This window comes from Salvelinus namaycush, chromosome 29 (genome assembly GCF_016432855.1).
Source record: "Salvelinus namaycush isolate Seneca chromosome 29, SaNama_1.0, whole genome shotgun sequence".
In the NCBI taxonomy this organism is placed as follows: Eukaryota; Metazoa; Chordata; class Actinopteri; order Salmoniformes; family Salmonidae; genus Salvelinus; species Salvelinus namaycush.
The window spans coordinates 14861530-14879542 of record NC_052335.1 but is presented as its reverse complement, the minus strand read 5'-3'; the positions used below and the strand labels follow the sequence as shown (position 1 = coordinate 14879542).

General features: G+C 40.8%; 1 protein-coding gene across 1 annotated transcript in view; it reads left to right on the top strand.

The window, feature by feature from the left end:
- The first annotated feature begins 470 nt into the window (after positions 1–470).
- kcnh5a (potassium voltage-gated channel, subfamily H (eag-related), member 5a) overlaps positions 471–18013 on the top strand; it is a 122375-nt gene continuing 104832 nt past the window's right edge. Inside the window, exon 1 of the mRNA XM_038968738.1 lies at positions 471–543. Within this exon, the coding sequence (XP_038824666.1) occupies positions 471–543 (73 nt within the window). The remainder of the gene's footprint in view (positions 544–18013) is intronic.

Sequence of the window (18013 nt, the reverse complement as noted above, 5' to 3'; positions counted from 1 at the left end):
CTATTTAGCATCTTTCTTTTCTAAGAGTGTAGCCAGCCTATTTGTTGGTAAATGTAATATCATGCAAGAAAATGGACAGTGTTGCTTGAATTGCAAAAAGAGGGAGAATAAGTTTAAGAACCCATTGAGCTATAGCTTACTTCCAGATAGGTTGAAAATGTCGGCAAAGTTCTCTAACAGTTTGGATCTCAAACACAACTCACCGTTGCTTGAGATCATTGCATTGACCATCTGAGATTCAATGCCATCGGGTTTGCGGTGAAACATCGAGAGCGCAGGCGCACCAGGACAAGCTCGTAGCCTGCGGAGCTGCTATAGCTCTGTGATAAAGAATCTACATCAAACCAGCCTCGGTGCACTGTTACCATGAGCTTCTTCATCCCACAGACTCTTACTTATCTAGACTATTTCACTTTTGCGACCAGCTTTCATAAAGCTTGAAGCCCCGAACGACACCTCCTGACCACAGAATGCATGGGGGAAAAAGAGGTTTGGTGGCACCTCAGAACACTTTTTTGGAGAACATTGTCCGGCGCTCAAGTGGTAAGAGTTCCCTCTGTCAGTAGCATTAAATGGTTGGTTCAAATGCATGTAGGAACAAGTGTAGACTAGCCTACAATTACCAAATCTGTTGGATTTCGCTAAGGATGTCAAACGCAATTTTATGAATGAAATGATGCTGGGCATTCATTTAATACATTTCAGGGCAATTAGGCATAATTATTATTATTTGTCGGCGAATAAGCAGATGCAATAGCCTGTGGTTGCGAACCTGATACTGTATTTTTTGTAGATAAGCAAGGTCTGTGAATAGCAGAGCCACTGTTGTTTATTGAAAAACTCCAAGACACCCTCTGTTGGCAGTTTATAGATGGGCCTATACAGAAAACGATCATGTGCCACTTAATAATAACTTACTGCGCTTTATGCGATGCATACAATTTATTGATGTAGCCTATAGGCTATAAGTGCCAAGTTTATGCGTAGGAAATTTTTTATTTGTTTATCAGATTATATATATTTTTTAACAAGGCTGTGCATAGCGTAAGGTTTTCTCAGGGACCTTCGCATTGCGCTTTGAATGTTTTGGGATAGCCTGATTGACATTAAAATGTGTGCTCCCCGATATGATTATCGCCAGAATCGGGTTGTGTCCTAAAAAGCCTTCCATTAACGTGTTGTCCATATAATTTCCATGACTGTAAATGGGGCAAATATTCGGAGAAGACATCATTTATGCTGTTATTTATAACGAAGCCCCAAAGTTTGTTGCTTTGATAATTAATGGTAGTGATTTAAAGGCTAATATGAGTTAATGAGGCTTACTTTAGTAAGCTACATTCATTATTATGAATGTAACATCAACAGCTTTTGGGATAGGCAGCAATATAACTTCACAGTAGCCTAGGCTAAAGCTATGTTTACTAGACTGACTATATGCAACTTTAATTTGAAAAAAATATGCACATTGCATGCGACAATATGCACAGTAAGGTGAGTTATTTCAATGCGTTTTAGTCATGATATAGCCGGTTGGTTTGTGATGGGAAATTATTATTACTACCAGCCTATCCTAATGTTTCAGCGCCAGGCTACCACCTGAGAAGTGAATGAGTCAATTGAAGAGGCGCTACACTACATGACCAAAAGTATGTGGACACCTGCTCATCGAACATCTCATTCCAAAGTCATTGCTGCAGGGACTTGCTTCCATTCAGCCACAAGAGAATTAGTGAGGTTGGGCGATTCATCCCAAAAGGTATTCGATGGGGTTCCGGTCAGGGCTCTGTGCAGGCCAGTCAAGTTCTTCCACACTGATCTCGACAAACCATTTCTGTATGGACCTCGCTTTGTGCACAGGGGCATTGTCATGCTTAAACAGAAAAGAGCCTTCCCTAAACTGTTGCCACAAAGCTGTAAGCACATAATCGTCTAGATTGTCATTGTATGCTGTAGCATTACGATGTCCCTTTACAGGAACTAAGGGGCCTAGCCCGAACCATGAAAAACAGCCCCGGACCATTATTCCGCCTCCACCAAACTTTAGTTGGTACTATGCATTGGTGCAGGTAGCATTCTCCTGGCATCCGCCAAACCCAGATTCGTCCATTGGACTGCCAGATGGTGAAGCATGTTTCATCACTCTGGAGAATGCGTTTCCACTGCTCCAGAGTCCAATGGTGGCGAGCTTTACACTACTCCAGCCGACACTTGGCATTGCGCATGGGGATCATAGGCTTGTGTGCAGCTGCTCTGCCATGGAAACCCATTTCATGAAGCTCCCGACGAACAGTTATTTTGCTGACGTTGCTTCCATGCACAGTAAGGTCTCAGTTTGGAAATCGGTAGTGAGTGTTGCAACCGAGGACAGACAATTTTTACGCATTATGCACTTTAGCACTAAGTGGTCCGGTTCTGTGAGCTTGTGTTCCCAACCACTTCTGGGCTGAGCTGTTGTTGCTCCTAGACGTTTCCACTTCACAATAACAGCACTTACCATTGACTGAGGTAGCTCTTGCAGGGCAGAAATTTGATGAACTGACTTGTTGGAAAGGTGGCATCCTGTGACAGTGCCACGTTGAAAGTCCATTCTACTGCCAATGTTTGTCTATGGAGATTGCATGGCTGCATGCTCTATTTTATACACCTGTCAGCAACGGTGTGACTGAACAGCCGTATCCACTAATTTGAAAGGGTGTCGACATACTTTTGTATATATAGTGTATTTGTAACTAGGCTACACTCAGAGAAAAAGGCAATTGAGGGGTTCTTTGTCAGGGGTGAGGGTTATATGTTGAACCATTTTCACCAAAAGGTCATTTGCATATCAGGAATGGTTATTTTTTAGCCTGCTGCTGTGATGGTTGTGAAGAACCTTTTATGCCATGAAATGCTACACTGTTAAAAAGTTCCAGTAATTTTACGCTACACTACAGGCTGCAGTGAAAGTACAGTAAAGAACAACAAGTTACTGTATTCTTACAGCGGAAATTAGGTGTTATTGCTGTAAAAAGGCAGTATGCTGCTGAATGCTGATTACTTGGGACTATACTGTACCTCACTTGGGATTAGAACTCACAAACTCTTGGTTGCTAATGACCTGAATTTCCTGCTACACCACCAGGTCTGTGGCCACAGATTTATGTCTCGTTCAAAACAACTAGGAACTCGGAACTGGGAACTTGGAAATCTGACTTCCGACTTTGGTGCATTCAAAACAACTGGGAACAAGCTCTGATTTGAACGGTCATCCAACTTGGAATTCCATTTCGGGAACTCGGGCCTCTTTCTAGAGCTACGACTTTCCGACTTGAAGATCAATGACGTCATGACTTGACCTCGTATTTTTCAGAGGTCCCAGTTGTGAACGCAGCATTATTGCCAAGTAGTGCTGTCACGATACCAGAATTTTGACTTCGATACTTATACCAGTGGTGTGTTCAGTTAGCTTCAACATTTGCTAAGTTTCCAAACAGTTTGTACTGAACGCCAAGTTTCCCCAAAACGTTCTTGAAAAGACTTTGAGGTACGTTTGCTCCCATTTGGTGGGTGTGGCGAGGTGTGGCTTAAAGCAAGAAGTTTAAAGGGCCAGTCATTCAGTACAGCACCATTGCATTCTATTAAACGTTCCAAAACGTAAAAATGTACTGAATGCAGTCCTAGTTTAGTATTACGATACTTGATACCATCACAATACTCAATACTAAATGATACCAAAACAATACCACAGCAAAAAATAGGGCATATTAGCCAAAGTCACAGAATGGCACTTGATCCAGACAGAGAAACTAAGCTACTGCTCTGTTCAATAGTTGGGCATTTTTGAGTGAAATATGATTTTAAATGTTTTGCGTCAAAAACGTTCTGCGGCAGCCATGTACAGTATGCATTTATGAATAAATTATACAATCATACAGTCAATTTGACTTTGTTTTTACCAATCTAACTACATAACAACAATGGCAATCATTTATTTGCATGGTAAATCTCTGTAGCCTAGGCCTATTCAGAGTACAGGTGAATGCGTTTTTCAATAGGAGTGCATTGAGTTATTGAGCTTGTTTTGGTTGATTTCGTGGGGCTACAGTTCAAAAACTATCTGTTTCCCATTTGCATAGAAGTAGCTTATTTTATAAAAGTGCGCGCTGTCTCTTTAAGAGGGGGTGGCCCATCAGAGCGCTATTCACACACACAGTCAGTTTGCTGAGGCAATAGATCATATTTAAAAGACATGAGAGAGACAGATTAAGTGAAAGAAAAATGTTTTGGTGGCAATCAGCTTTGAAATCACAATTTTTTCTGTTATGGTTTGCATATTATCTCAAACAAAGTACTAGGGTAGTGAATTGATGTTAGTTTCAAAAGCTAGCAAAGAAAGTTAGCCTACAAAGCTGAAAGCTACCGGCATCTTCTTGCATTGTAAAGTGTCCTAGTCTGTGGGAACATTGTTTTGCGAACAGTAATTCAGTTTCAACATTTCTACATGCCGTGTCGCAATATTCAATTGTGCTAACAACTTTGCAGCGAGAGTGGGGAGCTAGTATGCAGCCCAGACTCCCGGTGCAGGCTAATAGGTGGTGGGCCTATGCCAAAAACAGTGAAGTTGATTGATCTATATCGAGGGAGGAGCATTTTTTTTTTGTATATGACAAATAAATATTTTTATGATTACTGTAAAATGTATTGGCACCTTAAATTCTTGCACATTTTCTCAGAAAGTCTATTTATACACTGTCTGTTCAGGCAAACTGCTGAACTTGGAACCAATCAGAAATCCCACATATACCCCTCATGATGAAGGCAGCCAATGGGCCGGCTTCTATCGAAAACGTAAACACAGCCTCACATGAAATTGTGATCTGCTGTCAGTGTGTTAAGAGGAACTAACGCTAGCTCCCAAAGACTGAAAGAAGATAAATATCTGTTTTCGAGTGCACTTGAAGTATGCAGCATGCAATAGGAATGGTTTTGATTATATGAAGAGGTAACTCCGTTGACCATTTATCCAATTTATTGAAAGTTAGCCAATGTTACCGTTGACTAGCCTAGCCAGCAAATACTGTAAACGTCAATGTGTCTGCTCAGGTAGCTAGTGCTTCATTAGCTATCTCTCTGTCAGTGAATTCAATTTTGAATCATGTTTGTCATGAATGTTTCATCTCAAGTAACTAGCTGCAGGCTTAAATAAACATTAAATCATACAATTTGCATAGAAATCTAAATATAAACATGTAGATAGAATATATATATGCGACAGCTGCATATGCATATTAGCTAGCAATACATAATCCCCACCCATACACATATAGCATACCTTGAAATAAAATCTTCTCTAAAATAGTTGTAAAATGCGCTATGCAATAAAATAACCAGAGTTTGATATCTAAACCAGATGAGTTCTTAAATAGCAGCTGCCCAATACCATGGTGGGCCTGCATAACATTGGATGCAGTGGAATATAAGGTATGGAGAATAATAGAGCCTGTAGGATTATAGAAAAAGCAGTAGGGAAATGAATGTTTGAGTTACAAATACTAAATGTTCTGTGAATGTGAGTATATTTAGGTGGTTTAAATTATTAACATTCCTACTAACTTTCTTAAAGATGCCGATATCAAAATCTTGCCAATCCCTTCATTTTTCTAATAGCTATGACTGAGTGAGACATGTTTTCCATAATGTATGTTTCATGCATATACATTCGAACAAAGAACACCATCATAAATAGTGTTTCACCATTTATTGAGTACGGAGTACTCAATGACAGTTGCACAGTCTCCATCAGAGACTGTACAACATCAACATTGTCAATCATAATGATGATTAAACAAAACAGCATTTCTAAAATAAAATAATGTTTAAATGGGTAGAACTTCCATCTCCCTCTACTAACCCCATCCCAATATCCAATTATTACATGAAATAAAGTGTTGCTCCCAGTCCTTCCTTTCTTTCGTTCAAGGTCTTTCCCATTCATCCCAATCGAAAGCTCCACCAACTATCTTTGCATGCTCACATCCTGATTTCCTTGTCCCAATTTTTCCTCTCCGCCGAATTTATATGTCGCACTTCAACATGAATGAACACACATACTCACTCACCACCCTCCTCAGGCAGTATTTGAAGTATCTAAATATAGTGTAACCAATCAATGTATATCAGATGCCATGGAAGGCACAATCTTACAATGTTGCAGTCCAGAAATGAGAGCTTTACCATCTGCCAAACGCCTGGGCCTCTGATGGAGACTGTACAACTGTCATCAACGCATGCTTCAGTATTCCTCCTCCTCTCTAGGAGCATTTGTGTGCCCAGGCCCCATAGGAGACAAGTGCTTTAGCAGAAGGCAATCTAAAGCTTGTATGGTCCAGAGACGAACTCGACCATCTATGGCAAAAGCCTGGCCTCCTGACGGGGACAATAGAATTCTCACCACTGCATAGTAAAATAATCTGTCACCTGTCAAACTAATTCTAGATTGAATTTAGTCTTTGAGATGCTCAAACAAGCATGTGTATTGGTAGGTGGTGTTCTTCAACACTAAAATGCACTAGACAAAACCCACAAAGACAACAGGCAAATGCATATGTGGTCTCAATGTCTAATTAGTGACAGCAGGGCTAGTTCAAACTGCAGGATTTTGTGAATAGCTCATTAGGAGACAAAAGTGAGAGGCAAGAATGAGTAAAGATGGTCAAACAAGCACGTGTATCTGTAGTGGGTGTTCTTCAACACTAAAATGCACTAGACTGTGTAAGACAAAATCACCAAAGAAAAGACAACAGGCAAATGTGGTCCCAGTGTCTAAATAGTGATTGCAGGGCTAGTTCAAACTGCAGTAGGTGAGTGAATCAGCCCATGCTTGGTGAATAGCACTTGGTTGATTTCTGGGAGCGGGACACAGGAGACCTGAATAGATCATGGGAGACAAAAATGAGAGACAAGAATGAATACAATAAATCATCACAGTAAAGGAATGTAGTTTGTGAGCTAGAAAATGAACATCCTGACAGTCTGAGGCAGGGTGCTCTGCATTCATCCTACTCCAACTATAGACAGGAATAATGTGGAATTTCTTATTTGTCAGTATGAATTAATCTAGTGGGTCCTGCCTTGTCTTTACACTGTGTATTAGCTTTACACTACCTGTCCTATAGATGTGTGTAGTCTTAAATTATTACTTGGAATAAACTGATAACTAAAAAACGTATTGTCCCGGAATGACATGCTAGCTTGCGTGTGATAAAATTCTCTGCTCCTGCTACATAGCAACAAATCTACTTGTGGTAACTAGCTGGCTAACTAGAAAGCTAGCTACATTACTAAGGTTGCTGCGTTCTAAGGTGGGAGTCATTTTACAGCTCGCTTTGATGGTATCATGTTTCTATAACTAAAAAGTTAGATTACAAAACCCCAAAATTACTTTACCTGATAGAAGTTTGTCGGATGGAGATCTCTCTCGAGCTGTCACCAGCTGTCTACTACCTTAAGTACTCGGCGGCATTTGCCTGTCCAGCTAGCGAATATAGAAGTAAGTATTTAGAAAATGTTTTGAAGAATTGACAACAAATGGAAATGTGTTCAGAATAAATAAATACACACAATATGGAAAAACCATCTCCTCCCTCGAGAGATAGCGATCATCTCGAAAACTAAAGCAGATGGCTTGCTATTACCCACTGGCTATAAGTGGAGCAGGCACGGTCCTCTCGCTCGAATTACAAAGGGGACATTGTCTGTGCTGATAGACAGACTTGATCCGTGAGACACATTTGACAGAAGTAACGAAAGCAAACAAAATTCTACTACTGAAACATTTTGAATGGTCTAGTATTGAAAAAGTACAGATGTTTTAGTATACCATGCAACACTATAGCCAAGAATACAGTTGAAGTCGGAAGTTTACATACACTTAGGTTTGAGTCATTAAAACTCATTTTTCAACCACTCCACAAATTTCTTGTTAACAAACTATAGTTTTGGCAAGTCGGGTAGAACATCTACTTTGTGCATGACACACTTATAATTCACTGTATCACAATTCCAGTGGGTCAGAAGTTTACATACACGAAGTTGACTGTGCCTTTAAACAGCTTGGAAAATTCCAGAAAATTATGTCATGGCGTTAGAAGCTTCTGATAAGCTAATTGACATCATTTGAGTCAATTGGAGGTGTACCTGTGGATGTATTTCAAGGCCTACCTTCAAACTCAGTGCCTCTTTGCTTGACATCATGGGAAAATCAAAAGAAATCAGCCAAGATCTCAGAAAAAAAATTGTAGACCTCCACAAGTCTGGTTTATCCTTGGGAGCAATTTCCAAACGCCTGAAGGTACCACGTTCATCTGTATAAACAATGGTACGCAAGTATAAACACAATGGGACTATGCAGCCGTCATACCGCTCAGGAAGGAGATGCGTTCTGTCTCCTAGAGATGACTGCACTTTTGTGCAAAAAGTGCAAATCAATCCCAGAACAACAGCAAAGGACCTTGTGAAGATGCTGGAGGAAACAGGTACAAAAGTATCTATATCCACAGTAAAAACGAGTCCTACATCGACATAACCTGAAAGGCCGCTCAGCAAGGAAGAAGCCACTGCTCCAAAACTGCCATAAAAAAGCCAGACTCCGGTTTCCAACTGCACATGGGGACAAATATTGTACTTTTTGGAGAAATGTCCTCTGGTCTGATGAAACAAAAATATAACTGTTTGGCCATAATGACCATTGTTATGTTTGGAGGAAAAAGAGGGAGGCTTGCAAGTCGAAGAACACCGTCCCAACCATGAAGCGCAGTGGTGGCAGCATCATGTTGTGGGGGTGCTCTGCAGCAGGAGGGACTGGTGCACTTCACAAAATAAAATATTAAAGCAACATCTCAAGACATCAGTCAGGAAGTTAAAACTTGGTAGCAAATGGGTCTTACAAATGGACAATGTTCCCAAGCATACTTCCAAAGTTGTGGCAAATGGCTTAAGGACAACAAAGTCAAGGTATTGGAGTGGCCATCACAAAGCCCTGACCTCAATCCCATAGAAAATTTGTGGGTAGAACTGAAAAAGCGAGTGCGGGCAAGGAGACCTACAAACCTGACTCAGTTACACCAGCTCTGTCTGGAGGAATGGGCCAAAATTCACCCAACTTATTGTGGGAAGCTTGTGGAAGACTACCCGAAATGTTTCACACAAGTTAAACAATTTAAAGGCAATGCTAACAAATACTAATTGAGTGTATGTAAACTTCTGACCTACTGGGAATGTGATGAAAGAAATAAAAGCTGAAATAAATCATTCTCTCTACTATTATTCTGACTTTTCACATTCTTAAAATAAAGTGGTGATCCTAACTGACCTAAGACAGGACATTTTTACTAGGATTAAATATCAGGAATTGTGAAAAACTGAGTTTAAATGTATTTGGCTAAGGTGTATGTGAACTTCCGACTTCAACTGTACATTTCTGCACTTTGCTTACAGTTGCAGTAAGAATAAAGTAAATGTTCAACAACTTGAATGTATTATTGCTGTAAAATGACAGTATGCTGCTGTATTCTGATGACAGTATACTCTAAAAGTATGATATTTACCGTATTTTAACTGCAACTCAGTAAGTTAATGTAACTTTATAGGATAACTAATACAGTAAAATAATGTAAAAGTATGCACTGTGAGCACACTTGGGACTCAACTGGGATTTGAACTCACAACCTTTTGGTTTCGAGCAACCTGAAATGTTCCTGCTATGCCTCAAACTGTGGGCATGACAAAGATTGGCCACAGATTTTGTCAATAATTGTCTGATTATTTGATGACACCAATGTAAAGAAAATAGCAGTGCTAAGGGACACTTGACGTGAAATGTGCATAAATGCTTTGGGGATATGAAGTGCATTAATGTTGTAAAATTACAATAACTGACTGGCTACTGAGTTGCATTTTAAAATACACAAAATATAAATAATTTACAAGAATGTATTTTAATCAGAATACAGTAGCATGCTGTCATTTTACAACAACACCTTAATTAAACTGTCAAAAATATAGTTTAGCTGTAAAAAATACAATATACGTTTCAAACTGTGTTTTCACTGCAGCTCAGTAGATGGTAACTTACTGTCAAATTACATGAAAAGTGCATGATCCTATAATCATATCTGTAATTGTAAGTGAGGCATGCTGAGATAATTTACCAGACGGTCCAAAAAGTGCCCAAGTGCATTGTGATTAACAGTAAATATACATCAAAAGAATGACACAGTATGATTATTTTTTTTACACCATATTTAACAGCAATTTCCAGAAGTGTAGAGGGTTGTACCTAGCACCCAAAATGGTTTGACATGGACAAATGAAGAACCCTCTGAACAACCCTCTTCATGAGAGGGTACTAGGAAGCACCCTAAAGGGTTCGCTTACAGGGACGAGGGTTCCTCATGAAAGGGTTCTAAATGGAACTCAAAATGGTTCCATGGTTCCTCTATAGGGACAAATCAAAGGGTTCTACATTGCACTCAAAAGGATTCCCACAGTGGGACAAATGACAGATTCCTCTTATCTCTATCTTTTAACAATCTCTATCATACCCACAGACCAGATGGTGTAGCAGGAAATTCAGGCAGCATACTGTACCTCACAGTAATAACACCTTCATTCAGCCCAAAATACAGTAACTTGTATATTTACCATTTAATGCCACCATTAGCCAGGATTTTTTTTTTTACATTTAAATGAAAAAAGATTTTGTTCCTAATGGAACTGTCCGCGGATGGTTACGCTATACAAAGAACCAATATTAAAGGTTATCCACAGCGCAGAGGGTTCCCCTACTGGGAAAAAATAAAAACAGCCCTTTTTTGGTACACTAGAACCTTTTTCTCTGAGAGTGTAGCCTACTCAAACAGTAACTATTCAAAAAAGAATTGTTTAACACACACAAATTGAATTTGCCTCTAAAATCCGTTTTGTTACAATAAAAAATACACTGCTCAAAAAAAATAAAGGGAACACTTAAACAACACAATGTAACTCCAAGTCAATCACACTTCTGTGAAATCAAACTGCCCACTTAGGAAGCAACACTGATTGACAATAAATTTCACATGCTGTTGTGCAAATGGAATAGACAACAGGTGGAAATTATAGGCAATTAGCAAGACACCCCCAGTAAAGGAGTGGTTCTGCAGGTGGTGACCACAGACCACTTCTCAGTTCCTATGCTTCCTGGCTGATGTTTTGGTCACTTTTGAATGCTGGCGGTGCTTTCACTCTAGTGGTAGCGTGAGACGGAGTCTACAACCCACACAAGTGGCTCAGGTAGTGCAGCTCATCCAGGATGGCACATCAATGCGAGCTGTGGCAAGAAGGTTTGCTGTGTCTGTCAGCGTAGTGTCCAGAGCATGGAGGCGCTACCAGGAGACAGGCCAGTACATCAGGAGACGTGGAGGAGGCCGTAGGAGGGCAACAACCCAGCAGCAGGACCGCTACCTCCGCCTTTGTGCAAGGAGAAGCAGGAGGAGCACTGCCAGAGCCCTGCAAAATGACCTCCAGCAGGCCACAAATGTGCATGTGTCTGCTCAAACGGTCAGAAACAGACTCCATGAGGGTGGTATGAGGGCCCGACGTCCACAGGTGGGGGTTGTGCTTACAGCCCAACACCGTGCAGGACGTTTGGCATTTGCCAGAGAACACCAAGATTGGCAAATTCGCCACTGGCGCCCTGTGCTCTTCACAGATGAAAGCAGGTTCACACTGAGCACATGTGACAGACGTGACAGTCTGGAGACGCCGTGGAGAACGTTCTGCTGCCTGCAACATCCTCCAGCATGACCGGTTTGGCGGTGGGTCAGTCATGGTGTGGGGTGGCATTTCTTTGGGGGGCCGCACAGCCCTCCATGTGCTCGCCAGAGGTAGCCTGACTGCCGTTAGGTACCGAGATGAGATCCTCAGAACCCTTGTGAGACCATATGCTGACACGCACATTTGTGGCCTGCTGGAGGTCATTTTGCAGGGCTCTGGCAGTGCTCCTCCTTGCACAAAGGCGGAGGTAGCGGTCCTGCTGCTGGGTTGTTGCCCTCCTACGGCCTCCTCCACGTCTCCTGATGTACTGGCCTGTCTCCTGGTAGCGCCTCCATGCTCTGGACACTACGCTGACAGACACAGCAAACCTTCTTGCCACAGCTCGCATTGATGTGCCATCCTGGATGAGCTGCACTACCTGAGCCACTTGTGTGGGTTGTAGACTCCGTCTCATGCTACCACTAGAGTGAAAGCACCGCCAGCATTCAAAAGTGACCAAAACATTAACATCAGCCAGGAAGCATAGGAACTGAGAAGTGGTCTGTGGTCACCACCTGCAGAACCACTCCTTTATTGGGGGTGTCTTGCTAATTGCCTATAATTTCCACCTGTTGTCTATTCCATTTGCACAACAGCATGTGAAATTTATTGTCAATCAGTGTTTCTTCCTAAGTGGACAGTTTGATTTCACAGAAGTGTGATTGACTTGGAGTTACATTGTGTTGTTTAAGTGTTCCCTTTATTTTTTTGAGCAGTGTATATATAAACACTAAACAGCAGCTGTACGGGCTATTCATGTCAGTCTTACTATTTACACATTTAAATGACAGCCAGCCTATCTGTATCCACCAGGGAATAGCTTCACATACCCTCCTTCAATAGTAAAGCTAGGCATACATTAGACAACAACAAAAATCTTGACATCTTGGCAGGACTCACATTATGCGAAATGTCTGCATAATGTTGTCATCCTGAAGTCTGCGACCGGTGTGCTCACGTTACACGAGTTTGCTCACATTTCAACCTGGCTCTAGACCCCTCCCTTTCCTGCTGAGTCGTGGCACCAGTGGCTTTAAGAAGTGTCATCATTACCCCTCACTACACAACATACTACCGAAAATGTATGTCATGTTAGAAAAATTATCGGGGCCTAAGATGCCCATAATTACACGTCTCTCACCTGCTCATATTACGCAACCTACGACTACACAATTTACCTGCGATCTCAGAAATTTACCGTGGATCGCAAATCCTTGCAAAATCTCAGTTTAAAATCGTGTAATGTATGGCCATCTTAACACGTTATTGGGTGTTAATTTGTCTCTCTCCCTTGCTCTCTCTTGCTCTCAACTACTGTCTTGGCTACAATTACTGTTGCCCCTTAAGTGGCTTTTTAAATGAATTATTGTTTAAAGTTGGTATAATATTTAAAATGACATATCATTGATCAGCCATAGTAACTTTTAAAATGTTGTGGAATGTAAAAAAAAAAAAGAAAAAAAAAAAAAGAAATCACCACTATGATGGGCCAATCCCGGTAGGCTTAAGCATATCCCCAAAAACAATGATAAAAAATAAACAATGAATAGTAATACCTATTTTAATTCACCCATTACTGTCTCACATAAAATGGACAAGGAACCTCTTACAAAAATTGTAATCTGAATGAGGAGTTGATGTAAGACAGGACTGAATCACAACACACCCCTTTAGAGCTTAGCGTGAGCATGCGGTGCTTTCATGCGTCTGAAAAAGATACAGGTGTAGCATTGTGTTTTTTTTGATGGACTCACTGCAGTTACTTTCAACCAGAGCAATGCCACTTTGGTTGTACTGTACTGTACATATTGATGGTCGTAAAATGGAGCATCTTGGTGCCCTTTCAACCCTCTCCCCAGTACATTTGGTTAAAAAAAATTGACAAGCTAGTTTCATGAACCCAGTCGATGGCCTCTCCATTCTATGTTGGTGTTCACGATTCAGGACTCCAGAGTGGGATTGTGAATTGGCCTGTCTGTCCTTCAGTGCTCATCCTCATCACCTTTCAATGCACCGGTGGACACTTTTCCACTAGGACAGGTGACACATCCCCCTCTCTAAATGGCCCTCTGTTTGCCTGTTGTGGCAGAGTACGCCTCTGACCCCTACACTATAGTTGTGGCACAAACTACGATTCACCACCCAATCATGCACTCTCCTCAGTAAACAAACACTCTTTGCCGATGGGACATTCATTGTACGATGCAGTTTGGTTAGGAAACTATGGAGGGAGGTCATCATGGTGATGGTCCTTCTGCTCTTTCCCCCAGTCACTGCAGTTCTCTGGATCATTGTAGTGACTTTTCCTCTTTTGCACCAATGATATTAAAATCAGGGAGTGGAGACCATCATACTCATCCTTTTAAAGGTTTCACCATGGGTTTGTGACATTGCATTTTGTACGAGTAAGAGGCTGAGTATGAATGACTTTAACTGAACTCTGTGGGTGGCACCTGTAGGCTGCCAATCAGTGTCTACAGTGCCTTCAGAAAGTATTCATACACCTTGACTTGTTCCACGTTTTGCTGTGTTACAGCCTGAATAAAAAATAGATTAAATAGATTTATTTTCTCACTCATCTAATCACAATACCCCATAATGACAAAGTGAAAACATGTTTTAAGAAATGTGTTCACATATATAGAAAATTAAATACAGAAATATCTAGTTTACATAACTATTCACACCCCTGAGAAAATACTTTGTAGAAGCACCTTTGGCAGCGATTACAGCTGTGAGTCTTTCTGGGTAAGTCTCTAAGAGCCTTTCATACCTGGATTGTGCAACATTTTTCAAAATTCTTCAAGCTCTGTCAAATTGTTTGTTGATCATTGCTAGACAACCATTTTCAGATCTAGCCATAGATTTTCAAGTTGATTTAAGTCAAAACTGTAACTGGCCCACTCAGGAACATTCACTGTCTTCTTGGTATGCAACTCCAGTGAAGATTTGGCCTTGTGTTTTAGGCTATTGTCCTGCTGAAAGGTGAATTAATCTCCCAGTGTCTGGTGGAAAGCAAACTGAACCAGGTTTTCCTCTAGGATTTTGACTGTGGCTAGTTCCATGCCGTTTCTTTTTTACCCTGAAAAACTCCCCAGTCCTTAACGATTGCAAGCATACCCATAACATGATGCAGCCACCACTATGCTTGAAAATATGGAGAGTATTGCTCATTAATGTGTTGTATTAGATTTGACCCAAACATAACACTTGGTTTTCAGGACAAAAAGTTACTTGCTTTGCCACATTTTTTTTTGAAGTGTTACTTTAGTGCCATGTTGCAAACAGAATGCATGTTTTGAAATATTTGTATTCTGTACAGGCTTCCTTCTTTTCACTCTGTCAATTAGGTAAGTATTGTGGAGTAACTGCAATTTTGTTGATCCATCCTCAGTTTTATTCTATCACAGCCATTAAACTCTGTAATTGTTTTAAAGTCACCATTGGCCTCATGGCGAAATATTTGAGGGGTTTCCTTCCTCTCTGGCAACTGAGTTAGGAAGGGCGCCTGTATCTTTGTAGTGACTGGGTGTATTGATACACCATCCAAAGTGTAATTAATAACTTTTAATGTTGAGATGCGTCTATTACTTGAACTCTGTGGAGCATTTATTTGGGCTGCAGTTTCTGAGGCTGGTAACTCTAATGAACTTATTCTCTGCAGTAGAGGTAACTCTGGTTCTTCCATTCCTTTGGCGGTCCTCGTGAGAGCCAGTTTCATCATAGCGCTTGATGGTTTTTGCGACTGCACTTGAAGAAACTTTCTTGAACTTTTCCATATTGACTGACCTTCATGTCTTAAAGTAATGATGGACTGTCGTTTCTATTTGCTTATTTGAGCTGTTATTGCCATGATATGGCCTTGGCTATCTTCTGTATACCCCACCCCCCCACCTTGTCACAACACAACTGATTGGCTCAAATGCATTAATAAGAAGGAAAGAAATTCCACAAATGAACTTTTAAGAAGGCACACCTGTTAATCGAAATGCCTTCCAGGTGACTACCTCATGAAGCTGGTTGAGAAAATGCCAAGAGTGTGCAAAGCTGTCATCAACACAAAGGGTGGCTATTTGAAGAATCTCAAATGTAAAGTATATTTGATTTGTTTAACACTTTTTTGGTTACTACATGATTCCATATGTGTTATTTCATCGTTTTGATATCTTCACTATATTCTACAATGTAGAAAATAGTAAAATTAAAGAAAAACCCTATAATGAGTAGGTGTTCTAAAACCTTTGACCGGTAGTGTATATTAGTCAAGTCCTTCTTCAGCCTCGACTTCAAGAAACATAGGATATTACAGTTATTCAGTTCCCATTGATAGGATAGTCTCGAACGGAGCTTGTCCAGTTTGTTTTCTAGTGAATGTATGTTCGCCAAAAGAACAGAGGGTAGAGGCGGTTTATTTTCTCGATGATGTAGTCTAGACAATGGACCCGCTCGTTTGCCTCTCTTGCGCAATCTATTCCAGTTTCGAGGCACGGGGATTAGGGCCTGGTCCGCAATGAGGAGTACATCCACAGCTGCTGACTTGTTGAAGTAGAAATCTTCATCCAAATTGAGGTTAGTGATCGCTATTCTGATGTCCAGAAACTGTTTTTGGTCATCGGAAATGACGGCGGAAATATTATGTAAATAAAAAGTTAAGATCAGTGTAAAAAATAACATAAAATAACAGAATTGTTCAGGAGTCCGTAAAATGGCAGCTATCCACTTCAGCGCCATCTTCACATTTGAATGTTGTTTATCCTAACCTAGTTTTGTAGGATTGGGTATAACCATGCTGTTGTAGCATGCATATACATGTGCTATAACAGCTTATTACATTTCTGCCTCAGCAAAAAACATTTGCCAACTTTCGCTTTCATTGACAGCGCTCTACAACTTAAAATCAGATTGAATCCTCTCCTAATTCTGTGCAACCAACCATCCAGGTTGTCCTCGCAACTGTATATTGACGGTATATTGCATAGTGATCTAAAGCCTGTAATTTCATGTTTCACTTTAGGGCACTCATCACGCAAATATAATTCAGCCATGCACCTCCACTACAGGTGTAAGCCATTTTTCTCAGATGAGACTAAATCTCTTAAGGGGGTAAAAAAATATATATATAGGAAAATAGAGGGGCAGCAACAGTTCTCTTTTTCATTGCATATATTAAATAACTTCAGTGCTGAATAAGTGCTGTTCACCCCCCTCAAATCCCAACCCCTTAGACCTGGGGACATTGACTGATGGGGTTTTGTATCTAGTGTAAGTGTCCCGTGTGGGGTCCAGTGTAGGCCTCTTGTTTTGCACAACTGGCCATCTCTCCCCATCCAGAAGAGAGCATCTCCTTTTTCACAGGGCTTACATAAGACTACTCGCTATAGCTAGGAGCCATACTCAGCATGCAGCATGGACTGGTGCATTACAATAAATAGAAGGGGTGTGCTGAAAAATAGGGGGCGAGGGCTAAAGGCTCTTCAATCTGTGTCGCTGAAGCGTAACAAATTGCGTGATAGAAATCTGAAGGTAATTTATGTTTGAGCCAACATATGCAGCGTTTACCGTGAACGCAGTTTCCGCCAACACGGGAATATTGTGCTTTAGCACTGAAGTTCTGCGATACGGATTGAATAGAGCCCTAAATCAGTGAATTCAATCGGACAAAAAAAGAGACAGAGATGGAGATAGACTAGAAGAAAGGTGGAAAAATGACAAATGAGGGAAAGACAGAGAGGAATAGGAGGAATCAGGAAACTGGAAGATGGTACTGAGGAAACTGGGAGATATAGGTATTTATTAGACAGATCAAAAAAAACATTGGAGATAGAATAGAGATACAGAAGACAGCGTGGTAGAAGACAAAAAAGGTAAATCAGGTACTAAATTGTTTATGTTCTGGGAGGATGTCTCTTCATTTTAAGGTTGTTTTGTTTCACAAAGAGCTGACTCTTCCATTTGTTGTTTACCTAAACCATGCAGGCACGACAACCAAACTGTCTGCCGTGGTGGCACTTTGCCTCCTGCCTCATGAATATTACAGTTGCCTTTGAATATGTATCAGTAAATCAGCTCAGATATTTCTAGTGTATACCCACTACATAGCCACATTAGGTAATTAAAATGTGCCCTGGAAGCATACTGGCACATACAGTACCAATCAAACGTTTGGACACACCTACTC